General features: G+C 38.4%; 1 protein-coding gene and 1 pseudogene across 3 annotated transcripts in view; one reads left to right on the top strand and one right to left on the bottom strand.

Annotated features, from left to right (window-relative positions):
* REPS2 (RALBP1 associated Eps domain containing 2) overlaps nucleotides 1-16977 on the top strand; it is a 208679-nt gene extending 191702 nt beyond the window's left edge. For both annotated transcript variants that reach the window (XM_024569913.3, XM_024569912.3), the window contains exons 17-18: nucleotides 1913-2018; nucleotides 11533-16977. In XM_024569913.3, the coding sequence (XP_024425681.2) occupies nucleotides 1913-2018; nucleotides 11533-11601 (175 nt within the window). In that variant the 3' untranslated portion in view covers nucleotides 11602-16977. The remainder of the gene's footprint in view (nucleotides 1-1912; nucleotides 2019-11532) is intronic.
* A 136-nt stretch (nucleotides 16978-17113) lies between these two features.
* On the bottom strand, nucleotides 17114-17698 carry LOC112313294 (ferritin heavy chain pseudogene; annotated as a pseudogene). Its single transcript, XR_008425974.1, has one exon. The product of XR_008425974.1 is annotated as a ferritin heavy chain pseudogene (transcript).
* Nucleotides 17699-17994: the final 296 nt, after the last annotated feature.

The raw sequence follows: 17994 nt of genomic DNA, 5'->3' as shown, positions 1-17994 counted from the left end.
ATCAGGAGGGATATTGTGTCTGATTTCTGTCTCACAAGGCTGCCCTTTTCCAAGTTCTTTGATTAGAGAGAGAGAGAGAGAGAGAGAGAGAAAGAGCAGGATTTGGCGGGGGGGCAGTTATTTTTGATCTGCCCTCATTGACATTTATGGATTGCCAACATCTTCACTATCCAGTCTGTGACCTATGCAGCAAAAAAGAACACCTGGGGAATTCCCTGTTATATGTTTCCCTGGGTACTGAGTTCCCTAGCTAGTTTACCTTCTCCATTAAACTTTTTTGGAGTCATCTTATGTTTTATGCGTTATATCCAGAGTTTAACTGTATGTACTTCTTGGAAGGAATAGAGAGATGTGTCTTCTCCATCTTGTCCTGAAACCATCCAGTCTATATATTTAAAAAAGTAGATTTTGAAGCCCCTTTCCTATATATGAGTGAAAATTACCCAATGAACAAAACAAACAAGCAAGCAAAATAAAACCAGAGACATGGAAATAAGGAACAAACTGACAGTGACCAGAGGGGAGGGGGGAGGGAGGTAACAGGGGGACGAAGGGGAAGGGTCTTCAAGGAACAAGTGTAAAGGACCCATGGACAAGGACAAATGGGGGAAGGATTAAGGTTGGGAGGTGGGGGGGGTGGGTAGGGCAGGGGGGCAGTAATGGGAGAAAATGGGGACAACTGTAATTGAACAATTAAGAAAAAGACTGAAATGCAGGAGAAAGAAGTTATTTTCAGCTCGGAGGACCCATGAAGGTGTCATAGAAGAGGTAGCATTTTTCATTCAAGAAAGAGTAAGACTGGATGAGCTAAAGCAGAGGTTTTTGACTTGAAAATCAGCAGGAAGCAGTAGAAAAAGTTAATTCATTAATAAAATAGCTAACAGTTTTGTGTGAGAAAAAGAAAAATTAATCTTCAAATTTGTTGGGGAAGAGAGTATGTATGCCTCCTACAGAATAGCAGAATGGCTGGCATAGAGAATATTCTCAGTGAATATTAATCAGATTGCTACAGTGGTCACAATGCATTTCAGTTTAGTTGCTCTGGACTAGAACCCATGTCTCAGTGATTACAAATATGTTTGTTTTTCTCAGGGAACTTAAATTGCTATTTCACTCTGAGAATTTAGTGTTTCTTGCTATGGGATATAAAGCTGTAGGTTATACAACTGTGTTGATTTATTATCCCAACTGTGGACAGTTTTGAGGGAGAAAGAGAGTGCTAAGAATAATTAGGGCGAGACAAGCAGTGTAAGCAGAGCCTGTAATGGGAAAAGTGGGACATATGGTCACCCTATTTATACCTGTTCTATGAATTTACTGTTGACTTAACTTGGGAATACGGGTATTGAAACGTATCTGTGCATTTCTCAAGTGCTACAACTGTATATGCTGGTGTATGCATATGCACGTGCTCCCTCGTGCTCGGGCGTTTATCCCTAATAATGAAGGAATAAAGGAGAGTTATATAGGCTGGCTAAATTAATGTAGGATCTTTGCTAAAGACAATGGTTTTGTTTTACCTTCATACTTGTCCACCAGGGTCACATGCAGGTCTTTTCAATCCCATTAAAGCCTACACAAAAAGGACATTCCAGTTAATATGGTTTGTCCAGAAGAAATAATTATTAAAATATCTTGGAATAAATAGAACACAAAGTGTTTGAAAAGGCCATATTCACAGCTTTTCTTCAAGTTATAAAATGGGTACTTTAGGTGTAAATAATGCATCCTGACAAACTTGTTTAATTTGTGTGTACCTGCCTGCTTGTGAATATATGATTTTATTTTTGGAGCCCTGTGACATTTAGCCCCTTGTTAGTTTAGCACTTCTCATGAATCAGATTGTTCTGACAAGAGTCCAGGGTCCAGACCTCAAAGTTCTATTTCACTGAACTTTTTGTACTTTCTGTAGACAATCTTCCAAACAAAAGAAGGCTATTCAAACTGCTATCCGCAAAAATAAAGAGGCAAATGCAGTGCTGGCCCGGTTGAACAGTGAACTCCAGCAGCAGCTCAAGGTAAGAGGCTTCCTTATTTTGGATTACTAGGCTTTTCATCTAGTTGTTTTGTTTTGTTTTGAACATTAGGTGACTGTCTGGTTCCATTTCTGTTGGTAAGACTTGCCTCTTTGTTCTCAAACTTCTTTTGGAAGGCAGAGAATTGCTGTATTTAAGATTCATGGGTTGGTTCTTGTATGTTTAGAGGAAGACTAGTAACTCTAATATCTAGGCTGCATATTGTGTGTTAGTTAAAAGGAAAGATAATCTATTTTAAGGGCTGTTTGGAGCATTCTATATTGTCTGAAGCTTCTGGGTAAACCCTTACTTACTTAAGTCTGCCCTGAAGGATGCTATACTTATATCAGTGGAAGAGGGTGGCCCTGGTACTATCAAAGGCCAGCCCCTCCCCTGGTACCTTGGAAATGGTTCCACATCACCTTGTCGAGGACATCACCCCTGTTCTTATCACCTATGTCTCTTCATCATTAATCTCTGTATTACTTTTGCAGGGCTGCCATGACAAAGTACATCAAAGTGGGTGGTTTAAAATAACAAATCTAGTCTCATAGCTCTGGAGGCTAAAAGTCTGAAACCTAGGTGTCAGCACAGCCAAGCTCTCTCTCTCTCTCTCTGAAGGCTCTAGGGGAGAACCCTGCCTTTCTTCTTCCAGTTTCTGGTGGTGGCTGGCAATGCCTGGGGTTCCTTGGCTCGTAGATGCATCACTGTGATATCTGTCTCCACTCTCACATGGCCACCTCCCTGTGTGTCTTCACATGTTCTCTCTGTAAGTGTCTGTGCCTGTGCCCAAATTTCCCGTGTTTATAAGGACATCAGTCATGTGGGATCAGGCCCGCCTGATCCCTTTTTAACTTGTAGATGCATCACTGTGATTTCTGTTTCCACTCTCACATGGCCACTTCTCTGTGTCTCTTTCTGTCCCAGTTTCTCTTCTTACTATGTCCTTTTCTTGTAAGGACATTGGTCATTGGATTAAGGCCCGACCCAATCTAGCATAACCTCATTTGAACTAAATTATATCCTCACAGTTCCACCTCCTGTGTCCCCTGATCCTCTGCTGGCTTATTCCCATCCACACATGAACATGCTCCAGTTTTGTCTATCGTCTTGACCCCACATTCTTCAGCTGCTGCTGGTCTCTCTGGCCTCCTTCACAGCCATGTTTCTGAGGAGTTCTTTCCATTTACTATCTCTGCTTCCTCACCAACAGTTTTCTCTCCCTCCACTTTATTGTGACTTCTTTCCTCCACTCACACTCCTCTTAACACCCAAATCCAAAGGGCCTGTCTTAATATTACTTGAATTTTCAGACTACACAATTGCTGTTCCCTCCTCTAAAGGCACTTTTCTAACTGGGTTTTGGGATACCAAACCTGGCTCATTTTTTTCTACTTCACTGATGCTTCCTCTTCAGCATTCTCTGCTGCCTCTTCCTTCTTTGATTTCTCCTTTTTTAGCTCCCCCGCCCTGATATTTTATTATGCACATTTTCAAGTATACAAGAAAGTTGAAAGAATCATACAGTAAATACTTTTATAGCCACTACTTTGGTTCTGCAATTAATATATGCCTATATTTGTTTTTCTCACATATCCATTCCTTTATCTATCCCTGAAGACATCTGTGTATGTGCCTTAAATACTTAACATGCATATCATAAACTGCAGTTCAATATTTTTACAGACTTGTTATGATATAAATTTTACATATAGCGAATGCACAAATCTTAAGGGTACGTTTGCTCAGTTTTTAACAAATACATACACTTATGGAACTCACACCCCTAACAAGATACTACCATCATCCCAGGAAACTCCCTCTTGCTCCTTCCTGGTCAATTCCTATCCCACTCTTGCCAAAGTAACCACTATTCTAAATTTTTATGCCACAGTGTTGCCTAGCCTATAGATTTATAGAAATGGTGTTTATACTACTGTATAAAACTGCATTCTGGAATCGGTCTTTGTGTACAAATACATTCTCTTTTTTAAAGTATTTTTTATTGATTATGCTATTACAGTTTTTGCAACTTTCCCCCCTTTGTCCCCCCTCCTCCCTGCACACCCAACCCTCCAGCATTACCCCGCCTTAGTTCGTGTCCATGCGTTGTACATATAAAATTCTTTGAGTTCTTTTGTTTTGTATACCATTTTTATCTTTCCCCATCTATTTTATGTCTACTAATTATGCTTCTTCCTTGTGCCTTTTCCTCCCTCTTCCTTCCTTCCTTCCCCATGCCACTGAAATCCCTCCATGTGATGTCCATTTTTCTGTTCTGTTCCTGTTCTAGTTGTTTGCTTAGTTTTTGTTTTTGTTGTTTTTCTTTTCTTTTAGGTTCATTTGTTGATAGTGAGTTTGTTGTCATTTTATTGTTCATATTTTTGATCATCTTTTTCTTAGATAAGTCCCTTTAACATTTCATATAATAATGGCTTGGTGATGATGAACTCCTTGAACTTGACCTTATCAGGGAACCACTTTATCTGCCCTTCCACTCTAAATGATAGCTTCACTAGATAGAGCAATCTTGGATGTAGGTCCTTGCTTTTCATCACTTGAAATACTTCTTTCCAGCCCCTTCTTGCCTGCAAGGTTGCTTTTGAGAAATCAGCTGATAGTCTTATGGGAATACCTTTGTAGGTGACTCTTTCCTTTTCTCTTGCTGCTTTTAAGATTCTGTCCTTATCTTTCATCTTGGTAATGTAATTATGATGTGCCTTGGTGTGTGCTTCCTTGGGTCCAGGTTTTTTGGGAGTCTCTGAGCTTCCTGGACTTCCTGGAAGTCTATTTGCTTTGCCAGATTGAGGAAGTTCTCCTTCATTATTTGTTCAAATAAGTTTTCAATTTCTTGCTCTTCCTCTTCTCCTTCTGGCACCTCTATGATTGGATGTTGGAACATTTAAAGTTGTCCCAGAGGTTCCTAAGCCTCTCCTGGTTTTTTTGAATTCTTGTTTCTTCATTCTGTTCTGGTTGAATGTTTGCTTCTTCCTTCTGGTCCAAACCATTGATTAGAGTCCTGGTTTCCTTCCCTTCACTGTTGGTTTCCTGTATATTCTTCTTTATTTCACTGTTTATGGCCTTAACTTTTTCCTCTATTTTGTGACCATACTCAACCATTACTGTGAGCATCCTGGTTACCAGTGTTTTGAACTCTGCATCTGATAGTTCAGCTATCTCTTCATTGCTTAGTTCTATTTTTGGAGCTTTGATCTGTTCTTTCATTTGGGCCATATTTTTTTGTCTTGGCCCACCTGATATGTAGTAAGGGATGGAGCCTTAGGTACTTGCCAGGGTGGTACAACCCATGTCACTGCATTGTGGTGCTGTATGTGGGGGAGGGGTCTGAGAGGGAACAATGTGGCTTGCTCAGCTCTCAGCTGGCTTTCAATCACTTCCCCTGCTTCCCACAAAGAAATTGGGCCCTTGTGGTGCTGATTCCCAAGTGAGTGGGTTTCTGTACATTCTAGGACCCTGTGGATCTCTCCAATGAACTCTCCTGTGAGCTAGAGAGTTTCTCCCACCACCACAACTCCCAGAGGCTTTATAGTTAGAGGCTTTGAGGTTTTATTTCCCTGTGCTGGAACTCTGGGTTGCATGGTGTGTCTTGCTCCCAATTCTTCCTCCTGGTTTATTTGCACATAAATGTGGGACCACCTGGTATGCCAGTGACTGCATCGCCCGCCCTGGTTTTCCAGTCAGTGCCTTGCCACTTGTCCTCTCCACCCCAGCTGCCCATCTCCACCCCTCCTACCAGTCTTGGTGAATGTTTCTTTAACTCCTTGGTTGTCAGATTTCCATACAGTTCAATTTTCTGGCAGTTCTGGGTTGGATTTTTTTTTTGATTTTAATTTTTTGCTGTTCTTCTTTTCATTGTGCAAGGAGCAAAGTGTATCGACCTATGCCTCCATCTTGACCAAAAGTCGCTTTTCATCACTTTGAAAATTTCTTGCTAATCTCTTTGGTCTGCATAGTTTCTGTTGAGAAATTAACTGACAGTCTTATGGAGCTCACTTACAGGTAACAAACTGCTTTTCTCTTGCTTCTTTTAAGATTCCCTGTCTTTAACCTTTTGTATTTTAATTATGATGTGTCTTGGTGTGGGCCTCTTTGGATTCATCTTATTTAGGACTGTCTGTGCTTCCTACTTGGATGTCTATTTCCTTCACCAGGTTATGGTCGTTTTCTGTCATTTTTTTCAATAGGTTTCAATTTCTTGCTTAATATCTTTAGCTGCTCTGATGTTGGGTACATATATATGTATGATGGTTATATTTTCTTGATGAATTAACCTTTTAACATTATACAATGACCTTCCTGGTCTTGTTACAGTTTTTAGCATAAAGTGTATTTGGTCTAATGTAAGTACAGCTGCCCCTGCTCTCTTTTGGTGTCTACATCATGGAGTATCTGTCTCATCCCTTCACTTTGAGTTTATTTGTGTAACCTTGAAGCTGGAGCGAGTCTGTTGGGTTACTTTGGTGTCCTTGTCAAAGTGTAATGAACATATAAGTGTAAATTTATTTCTGGTTTCTTATTCTGTTACATCAATTTATTTCTTGATCCTTATACCTGTACTACACATTCTTAATTAGTGTTGCTTTATAGTAAGTCTTGAAATCAGTTAGTATAAATTTTTCAATCTGATCTTTTACAAGATTATTCTGGGACCTTTGTTTCATGTAAATTTTAGAATAGGTATGTCATTTTCTACAAAATAGCCAACTAGGATTATGATTCAGTTTGCATTGAATCAATAGATCACTTTAAGGACAATTGACATATAAACAATGTTGAGTTTGCCAGTCTGTGAGCATAGTACTTCTTTCCAGTTACTTAGATCTTGTAAAATTCCTCTCAGTGGTTCTGAGTGTACAAAGCTATTGCATATCTTTTGTTAAATTCCCAAGGTTTGTGTTGTTGAATTTTAGATTATCAACTGTGATAATGTATTTTTGTGATATTCAATGTTTTTGAAAATTGAGTTGTATTTTAAGATTTTATTCTCTGAGTTTATGAATAAAGGTTACAGAATACAAGGTAAACACAAAAAGCAATCATTTTCCTGAAAATAAATAATGAATAAATTATAACTGACATTTGAAAAACAATACTATTCACAATAGCTTGCCCACAACCCCAAATGAATACTTAGGTATATTGCCCTGGCTAGGGTAGCTCAGTGGATTGAACGTGGCCCTGCAAACCAAAGGGTCATCAGTTTGATTCCCAGTCAGGGCACATGCCTGGGTTGTGGCCTAGGTCCCCTATAGGGCGTGCATGAGAGGCAACTACACATTGATGTTATTCTCCCTCTCTTTCTCCTTCCTTTCCCCTCTCTAAAAATAAATAAATAAAATCTTTTAAAAAATACTTAGGTATAAAGTTACCAAAACACACAGGATCTGCCCTGACTGGTGTGGCTCAGTTAGTTGGGGCATCATCCCATTACTAAAGAGTTGCGGGATTTATTCCCAGTCAGGGCACATACCTACATTGTGAGTTTGATCCTTGGTCTGGGTGTGTATGATCCCCATGCTTGGCACATGTGATCTGTGGTCCGGGCGTGTATGGGAAGCAACTGATCGATGTTTCTCTCCATTCCTGTCTCCCTTCCTCTCTCTCTGAAAGCAGTAAAAAAATGTCTTCCAGTGAGAATTAAAAAAAAACCTGTATCTGTATACTGAAGAGTGTAAAGTGCTGTTAAAAGAAATTCAAGAAGACCAAAGTAAATGGAGAGACATATGCTGTTTGTGGATTGTAAGACTCAACATAGTAGTGATGTCACTTTTTCCCAAGTGATCTATAGATTTATTGTAATGCCAATCAAAGTACTAGCAGGATATTTTTGTAGGTATAGACCAGTTACTCCTATAATTTGTGTGTAAGGACCTAGGAACTAGAATAATTAAAAGAAATTTGAAAAAGAAGAACAAAGTTGGAAGAATTACTTTAATATCAAGATTTAGTAATCAAGATACCATGGTATTGGAGAGATCGATGCATAGATCAATGGAATGGGATAGACAATATTGAAGTAGATCACATGAATACATCAATTAAATCTTTGACAAAGGTGCAAAATCAATTCATGGAGAAAGGATAGTCTTTTCAACAAATTGTTTTGTAGTAATTGGTCATTCATATGTAAAAAAGAAAAAAGACCTTGATTTAAACCTCACATCTTATAGAAAGATTAACTCAAAAGGGTCCTAGATGCAAATGTAAAACATAAAGATATAAAACTTTTAGGAGAAATATAGGAAAAAAATCTTTATGACCTGGGGTTAGAAGTGATGCCAAAAGCACTATATATAACAGAAAAACTCAATAAATCAGACTTCATCAAACTCAGAAATTTTTGCTCTGCCCAAAACACTGTCAAGAGATTTAAGAGACAAGCTATATACTGGGAGAGAATATTTGCAACTCACATATTTGACAAAGGACTTGTATCTAGATTATATAAAGAACTCTTAAAACTGAAGAATTCTCAAAACTCTAACAACTCAAAAATGGTCAAAGGACTTGAACAGATACTTCACCAGAGAGCATATAAGCATGGCAAATAAACATGTGAGAAAATATTCAATATCATTAGCCAGTGGGAAAATTAAAATTAAAACCATGATTACATACCACTATACACATATTATAATTGCTAAAACAGAAAATAGTGGTAACACCATGTGCTGGAAACTGAAACTCATGCATTGGTTATAGGAATGCAAATTGGTACCCCATTCTGAAAAATCATTTTGCAGTTTCTTATGATGTTATACATACACTTACCAGTCCCACTCTGAATATCTGCCTTAGTGAGATGAAAGCTTATGTTTACTCAGAAATCTATACACAAATGTTCATAGCAGTTTTATGTGATAGCAAAAACTGGAAATAATCCAAATGTCCTTCAAAGAATGAATACATAAATTATGGTACATTCACACAGTACAGTGGCATAGTACTTAGCAATAAAAAGGAATGATAGACACAACTTGGATGAACTTCAAGGCATTGTGCTGAGTTAGACAGGTCAGTGTCAAAAGGTTATGTACTACATGATTCCTTTTATTAGACATTCATGGAAAGACCAGTGGTTGTCAGGGGTTATGCATGAGGTAAGCGTTTGTAATATCAATGAGTAGTATCAGAGTTTTTGCTTGTTGGAAATGTAATGTACCCTCTTTGTGGTGGTAGTTACACAAATCATACACGTGTTAAAATTTATAGAACTGTTCACTAAAATAGTGAATAAAATGTTTATTCTCTACCATATAAGAATAAAAAGTAAAATTCTTTTTAATGTTAAACATCATTCTGTTTTATGAATATCTGTCTGTGACCTTGTTTTTGTTTTGTATTTTGTTTGGTTTTGGTGCTTGTCCCCTCTCAATGTGATGCACTAGTCTGTAGGAGCTTTTGGAGGTCAGGTGGTCAGTGGAGTTGTAGCTCAGGTCCATCTCAATAGTAGATCCAGTGGATCCCTGAATCCACTCTGTGGCCATTTGTCCAGTTCCATAATGCATAAGTGGGAGAGACATACTCAGCAATTGGTAGAATCCCATATTTATTTTCTATATTTGCTAATTCATTTGCTGTTCATCAGTTTACCTTTCAGCTTACAAATTTTATTGCCATCACCTCTTCCCTTTTGTTTATTCTGTCCTTCTGTGTCTATATCTTAATTTTTTGTTGTTGTTTTAGTAGAATTCCAGTAGGGAATGAGTATGGTACGTGTGTTCAATTCCATCTTTACCCACACACTCTATCTGTATTCTTTTTCTAGATGATGTGATATAGTCCAAAGGCTTTGAAGACCATCTATAACATGGTGATCATTAGTTTATTTCTAAGCCCTACTTTGCTTTCCTCTGAGTTCTAGACATGAATTTACAACTGCTTCCTGAAATTTTCTCTTAATGTATCTAATATACACAACTCAGATGCTTAATTACTTCATTTGAAATGCTAATTTCTCATCCAACCTTCTTGTTCTCAATTAATACCACTGCCAGCACCTACTTGTTCAACTCAAAATCCCTTCCTTCTCTCCTACATCAAACTTTATCAACAGGTTTTATCAGTCTAGACTCAAAATATATCTGCAATCCAACCACTTCTCTCCAATTTTATGGCTGCTACCCTGATCCAAGGCCTTTCCATTTCTCACCTGGGTCCATACAGTAGCCTTCCAGCTACTGCCTGCTTCTATTCTTACCCTGCTACACAGTAGCCAGAGTGAAAAACTTGAATTCCAAAGTAGGCCACATGCCTTCCCTGATACAAAGTCCTCAATGCCATCCCCCCACACTGAATGGTTTCCGCATTCCTTATTCTGCCCACAAGGCCCCTGCATAACTCTGATTCTACCTCTTGCCAATATCTCCTTGATACTTTTGCTCTGGCCATGTAGACCTTTTTGTTCATCAAACACACCAAGCTTGTTCCCTCCCTCAGGGTCTTTGCAGTTGCCTTTTGGTCTCCGTGAATATCCTTCCGCCATATCTTCGCATGACTCACCCCTTACTTCATTCATGTCTTTGCTCAAGTAGCATCAACTCTGAGAAGCCTTCCCTGACCACCCTTTCTACCTTTCTCCCAGATTCCCCATTAGTCTCTATTACGTCATCTTATTTGTGTGTTATTTTTTAACTGTATGTTTCTTTAGCCATTTGCATATAAGCCCTAAGAGGGCATTGGTCTGATCTGTCTTGTTCTTTGCTGGTATGATCACATCTAGAGCAGAATCTGGCCTGTAGTAGATAGAGCTCAAGGACTGTTGGATGGGTGGGTAGGAGGGCAGATGAATAAATGAGTTCCGTCTGTGCTGACTCTTATTAGCATGTTGGTTTTTGTGGGGCTTCTCAGAATTGAGCTTTTACACAGAATCTTTCCCACTTTGATTGTACCTAAGAATACCTTTCTCCTCACTAATAAATCTGTTTTACAGCTGAAAATTTGATTTCCCAAGTAGCATATTGCTAATCCTTTCTTGCCTTTTATCCAGAAGTCACACCTTAAGCCATATTTTGTGCAGGAGCCTAGATGAGACTTTGGTAGAAGACTGACCAGTGTACTTTTTCATCTCTCAGACCTGACTGAGTATGGCGCTGGATTAGAATCAAGGGAGATTGGACTGGAAATTGAGTCCATGATGGTTTTTGCTTTTCTACTTGCTCCTAATCAGTCTTTTAATTTTTAACATCATTTTCTGGTAGCCACTGATCCCTTAAAACTGAAGGTAGAGATTGAGGCAATGGTAGGGTGGGATGTGTCAGTTTCATTTCATCATCTTCAGAAAGGAGTTGAGAGATTACAAAATGTGAAGCTTCCTTTGTCTAGTCACCAGCTATAAACATGATACCTTTCAGTCTACCCGTTGTTGAATCATATGGTACTTAAGTGTTAATGGTTTAGTTACGTTTCTGTTTTAATATCTGATGAAGTAAGGATGAACCCAGGAAATGACTCCTTTGCTTTTTTGTTTCTCTTTTCTCTGTTTTATACAACTCAGGAAGTTCATCAAGAACGAATTGCATTGGAAAACCAATTGGAACAACTTCGTCCAGTCACCGTGTTGTGACGCCTAAGACCCAAGTAACAGTGGGTGACCTTTTGTGCCAAGATCTTTCCTTCAACTATTTCAATCCAACTACATGTCATAGATGTCTGTGTCAAAAGCTGTGAGCAGTGGATTAGAATCCATGCCACCTTTTCTCTCATACTTGTATGTTTTACTGGATGGAAAAATACAACTGATTATCACACTTGAAATTGTAATTATCAGTGGAATTTCTCTCCAATTCTTCAATATTTCCTCAAGGTGTTAGATGTTGCTCCTTACCAAAAATCAATCTTCTAGCAAATAATTTAGAGCATTATTTATTTAAAGAATTTATGATTTATCCAAAACCTCATACACCAGTATGTTCAGGATGCTTGTTTTATTTTTGTTATGTATATCGTGTACAGTATGTTGCTTTCTTGAATAATTGAAATTGGAACTGGATAGTTTTTGGCCTGATAATATAAAAACAAAAACTAAAATAAAACAAAAGCATCAGATTTAGACTGGCTTTGTGCCCTCCACCACCATTTACCAAAAATTGCTTCTGTAGTGCCATTTTGATATTATATTTAGCTATAAATAATACATGGCTATTGTATTCTACTGAATGTCCAAGACTTACTGGATCTTCACACCTCTGTAAAGTAGAAGTTCTGTCAGTGATCTCTTTAACTTGGCCCAGCTAGGTCATCAACCCAGATAACTCAATTCTTTCATGTACATTTTTTGGTAAGAACAATGTGCTTTAACTGCCTTGCCTGATCAAATTAAATAAATAGTTGCCATATCTCTACTTTTATCCTCTATGGGATAACATATCTGTAAATGCATGACTTTAGAAACTACCCATCAAATATGAAAGGCTCATGAGACTATTTGGATTGATAAACATTTGTTGTTTGAACCCAGGTATTCAAACTGGGGAAGAGGAGGGGAAATGGTTGTTACCAACCATTCAATAATCTCTGGTAATTATTTTTGTCTTTGTTATATTATCTTGGGCTGTGAGTGTATTGGGTATGAAATAATAATGAAAGAAAGGCAATTCTGACACAGGGTATATAACTATTTGGTTCTATGTTAAGTGTACCCTTGGGAAGCGATTGGTTTATGTGCCACCCAGAGGACCCCAGCTGACTCCAGTGTAAGTGATGTAAAACAAGTGAGCTCAAATTGCAGAAGCCAGTATCCTATAGAAATTTGGATAGCTGCTGCTTCACCTGAAAGCTCATGTTGAAAATGGGAATTGACCAACCCTCACAGGGATCAGGGCATGCCAGCATTAACATTACTTTGAGAGACTGATGGCAAGAAATGCTGTCTCTTATGCATTTTGCTATTTTACACTTTCTAGGGTAGAGGGGTGGGACATGTCTAGAGCCCTTTTTGAAATGGTTTGGATAGGTTTGTAGCACATGAGATTAAATCTTTGATTTCAACAAAGTTGACAGCTTTTAGAAAAGTAGGCATTTATTAAATGCTTCCTCATTCCATTGGCAAGCTTTATCAGTAGCTTAATGGCCGAAAAGAAAGGCTCAAACAGATGATGTTTTTCCAAAGAAAAACAAATTGTTGATTCTGTTCTGTGAATATTAAAGGCTTTTGAATTGGCTTGATTTTGAAAATCAGAAATCTTGAACTCTTTCTCCGTTCATACCTTCTTCCTTCCCCTTTGGCTGCCTTTTTTTCTTGTCCCTGTAGGAAGGGTTCAGAATCAGTTTAAACCCTTCCTAAGATCATGAATGGGTCAGTGTAAAGTTAACCTCTTTTCCCATATTCTGAGATCTGGGAGCTGCAACCAATTTTATCAACAGTGTCCTTGTTGCACACATTTCACAGCATGCTTGCCTTTTGTTACATTCAATCCTGGAAAGGCTAGCATGTGTACTTTCCCCCATAATCTCCCAGTACATATACACTCACTCGAGATAGCACTTCATATCCATTAAGCAGACATATAAACTAAGCAATATTACTATATGTTATGTATTTTAAAAATATTGACATTTCCCCCATCAAACCAATGCCAGAGTAAGTCAAATTAGGTTGGGATTTTGTTTAGTTGGTTCAATTTTTATTCAAGGAAAAAATCTTGCATCAGACAATCAAAGCTCCATGAGTTGCATAGTGTTACCATGAGTTGCATTATTTTCAGATAGGCATTGCATTAAAGCACATACCAATAATGTCTATACCCAGCCTTCTTGACTGGACTTCTAGTTACCACAATTTATTAGTTGTTTAGAGGTGGATTTAAAAAAAAAACCCTAAATACAAAAATATAGATGTACATACACTTACACACATTATTATTACCTAACTAGTGCTTATCCTCTCTCCTTTTCTCTGTTTTCTTAGGATGTGCACTTTCAGTTTAGGATTATAACTCCTGATAATGCTTCTGTGAGCCTTTAATGTAATTTGTAGGAGGGCTGGGCCATTGAAATTACCATTATATCTCTTCTAGAAAACTACTCCAAAATTAGACCTGCTTGCTGGGCAGAGTTCTGTGGACAGAAGGCCAATGTTGCCCCCATCCATAGTGATTTAACCTTGTTGTTAAGTGGTCTTCCTCCACAGGGGTCTTGTAGTCCCAAGGATGAAAGTACAGTAAGAGTTGATAGTGTCTCTTGTATGTGGCATTATTGTTTTTGCCACCTTCCTAGTCAGTAGAAATGGAGCAAATCCAAAAGGTACATATCTGGAATGGAGGTATGTGGTGTCATCAATGCAGATACTTGCTTTAGTTGGAAGGATTTAACTGCTTTATTAATACTAGAGAAGTGCTTTGGGCCTGATTGGAAGAGGAGAAAGCTTAGCTGGAAGCTATGCCCATTTTACTCTCATTGGAGAATAGGATGTCCAAGCTGAGAAGACCTGTACCCATCTCTTGCTGTTTAATTATGGGGAAACCAAGGCCTGGAGAAACCACAGGTCCTAGCCCAAGAATCCATAGGAAGAAGTAATTAGTGGCAGAGTTTGGATGCCAGGCTGATTTCATGGATTCTAGGTTAACTCCTTGAGCCTCTTAGCAAATAGATTAGAAGGGTTTCTTCTATGTTAAATTTTATTTACTTAATTAATCTGTCTGAAATTATGAAAACAGGTTTTAATGACTATTAGATCTAGATATTTCTTGTGGATTGAAGCAAGAAATAAAATCTGAAGGGAGAGAATATGGGTTGAACTATTTGTTCTTCTGAACACCTAACCTTTCATGATGCAATAAGTTACTCTGAGTTTCTTGGCAGAACTTTTGAGAGCTGTTGCTTTGAATGGATTCCATTCCTGTATTCCTTATGGGAGTTTGTTTTTAAAATAGACTAGAAATGAACTCAATATGTAGTAAGTTAGTTTTCTTCAGTGTATCTTTGGTTGCTTGGGTTGCAAATGTTCAATTTCAGCATACTTTACGGTGAGTAATCAAAAACATGAGTTTTCCTTTGATTTCCTACCAATGTCTGAACTCTCATAAAGCATCCTTCTCTTCATATATGACTTGATTCTATAGTGTTTCTAAATGATATTGTCTAGTTCTTAAATGATCTCACACCCATGGTGATAATAGATGTATATTCAGAAGATCAAAAAGAAAATAATCTGAAATGGATGGGTTCTTTGTGATTAAGACAAGCTTTTACAAATTTCTTCTAAGCAGTAGTTTGAAATATCTCAATTATAGTATAACACCTTTGAGCTAAAAACATTTGCTCAGTACAAACTAGAATCATACCTCCTGGCTAGATATCGCCAAGGGAATGTGATTTTAAATATATAGAAAAAGAATTTCAGATATCTTAGCAACCAGGTCTTCCCATATTGACAAGTAGGACTCAGATGTAGCTTGAAAATTATGAATATGAACAAAGTGAAATATATCATTTAAGAGGCCTTTTTCTACTCCAGTTAAATATAACACTGGTAACTTTGGTTTCTCTTTCCAAATAAGTTTATTCTGTTTTAAGTGTACGCTTTTAAAACTATGATCAAAGGATCACTTGAATTAACGCTTTAGTTATTGGTGTTCTATTAGGGCTTTTTTTGCTTCATGACTCAGTGCAGGAAGAAGTAGGGATTTCAGTTTTTGGAGTTCTGAGCTGGCATATCTTGTTTCTCCTTTGGCTCAGGCTGAGAGAGACTGCCCACCAATGCCAACAGATCAGTCATTGATGGATATTTGAGTGTGAGTCTTACTATATGAACCACCCTGCTTTGCTTGTTTTTATTAAGAAATGCATCTAGTTATGTGACTCTCCCAAGAGCAATTGTAAGAACAGCAGACATGGAGGGCCAGACGTTAAAAGCAGTACAGGCAGATTCTAAAAGCTGCTTACCTTCTCAAAAGTAGGCTTCCAGAAGCTGCCTTACAAGCATGCCCTGAACAGCCAGTCTGTGAATGTGAGCAAGACATTCCAGGTAGGTAGTTACTTTTAGGCTTCTGTAGCTATTTTCTTCATTGACTAACACGCATGATGTTAATGGAACCTTTTCTAAAAGGCATTGTAGGGTTTCAATTGAGAGGACTTGTTCTAGTTATAGAAGCGTTGCTCTGCTCTCAACAATTGGGGGTGTTTATTTTTCGTGTTTTTGGAGTTCTCCTATCTTGCTCTACACAAAGTTCATGGCTGTGTGAGGTTGAAGAAAGTGGATTTATACCACTGAAGACCAGAGGACACTGGCTTGATTTGGAATTTGGCTACTACAATAAGGAAAACTTCAGGTAGCAGTTCCATTGTAAAGCTCCTTCAGGGAGCTCTGCCCTGGCGATGGAACAGTTGATGCAATAACGCATTGTATGATGATTGGGTCAACTGAATTGTGTTTGTTTTGTTTTAAGGCAACTTGTGGGAGGGCTTCAACTGCACACACGTTGGGAACTGAGTATACCTTTTCCTTTAGCACTGCTATTCTTTTGTTTCTTCAGCACAAATATGTTCAAGTGAACCACAGGTGGGAAAGCCATTTTAGTTTTTGTAAAAGTGGGCCAGGAGAAATAATGAGCTGATGGTCTATTTTAATCTTGAAAGTAAAAATGTATATTTTTTCATGACAGGTACATTGAACAGTAAAACAAGTAACCGTAAAGTATATACTTGATGCCTTCTGTCTTTTCATGATTATATGCTAATAATTTGTATTAATATTTTATTCAGAGTCTCATTCATTTGCTAAGTATAGAGAACATCATGTATATTGATCTTAAATATAAATAAATATAATGTATCCTATACTTGGATTGTAACTTGTAGAATCAAGCTAACCTTATTGCCTCTTTTTCATACTTGTTGGAAAGTCTGTGAAGAACATAGTAGGTTAAACATCTCCAAATTTGGAAAATGTACATGATGTGTAACTAAAGTGATATGTTAAAAATAAATGTATGATAACTAACTGTGGATTTTATGGAGTTTTTTTCCGAGGGGGTACCAAATTACTTTTATTTGAAGGAATGGTAGAAATGGAGGACATAAATGGATGATTTGGTACAAGTTACAGAAAAGGTAAAGGTCACTCCGACATGCATGTACTACTCTGGTGACAGGGAAGTCCCCCCTGTGACCGTGGGAAGGCAGCCTGAGGCTGAGCTCTCCTCACTGTCTCCCAGGGTGTGCTTGTCAAAGAGATGCTCTACCATGGCAGACTCAGGAGCCCCCAACGTGCACAAGTTGTTTGTGTGGTCACCCAATTCTTTGATGGATTTCACCTGCTCATCCAGGTAGTGAGTCTCAATGAAGTCACACAAATGAGGGTCTTTTTCAGTGGCCAGTTTGTGTAAGTCCAGTAGTGACTGATTCCAAGTGTAATGCACACTGCCATTGCATTCAGCCCATTCTCCTAGTCATCACGGTCTGGTTTCTTGATATCCTTAGATTTGACCACCTTATTGGTTGTTCAGCTTCATCAGTTTCTCAGTATATTCCCTCTCCTCATGAAATTGGTGAAGAAAATACTTGGCAAAGTTCTTCAAAGCCCCATCATCGCTGTCAAAGTAGTAAGACATGAACAGGTACACATAGGAAGCATAGAGCTCCAGGTTGATCTTGTGGTTGATGGCAGCCTCTGAGTCCTGGTGGCAGTTCTGGTGCACCTGTGAGGTGGACATGGTCATCATGATGGGTGGCTGAGGACAGGTGGCCTGGTGGTGCTGGAGCAGTGGTGGGGGCATTGGGACGGTCTGAGGGTACTGTGAGGAGGTGGCAGAAGAATGGATCTGTGTGGCTGCCTGGGATGGGGGTCAAGCACCAGGTCCCATTCAAGCACTGTTGAAGCAGGAAACCACAGCAACTCTCACTGAAGACTGTCACTTTTATGGAGTCTTTTTTTATTGGAATTTTTAAAATTATATTTTATGGATTATGCTATTACAGTTGTCCCAATTTTTCCCCCTGTGACCACCTCCACCCAGTG

The sequence above is a fragment of the Desmodus rotundus genome, chromosome X (genome assembly GCF_022682495.2).
Source record: "Desmodus rotundus isolate HL8 chromosome X, HLdesRot8A.1, whole genome shotgun sequence".
NCBI lineage: Eukaryota > Metazoa > Chordata > Mammalia > Chiroptera > Phyllostomidae > Desmodus > Desmodus rotundus.
The sequence above is the reverse complement of the archived record's forward strand: the minus strand, read 5'-3'. Positions and strand labels throughout refer to the sequence as shown.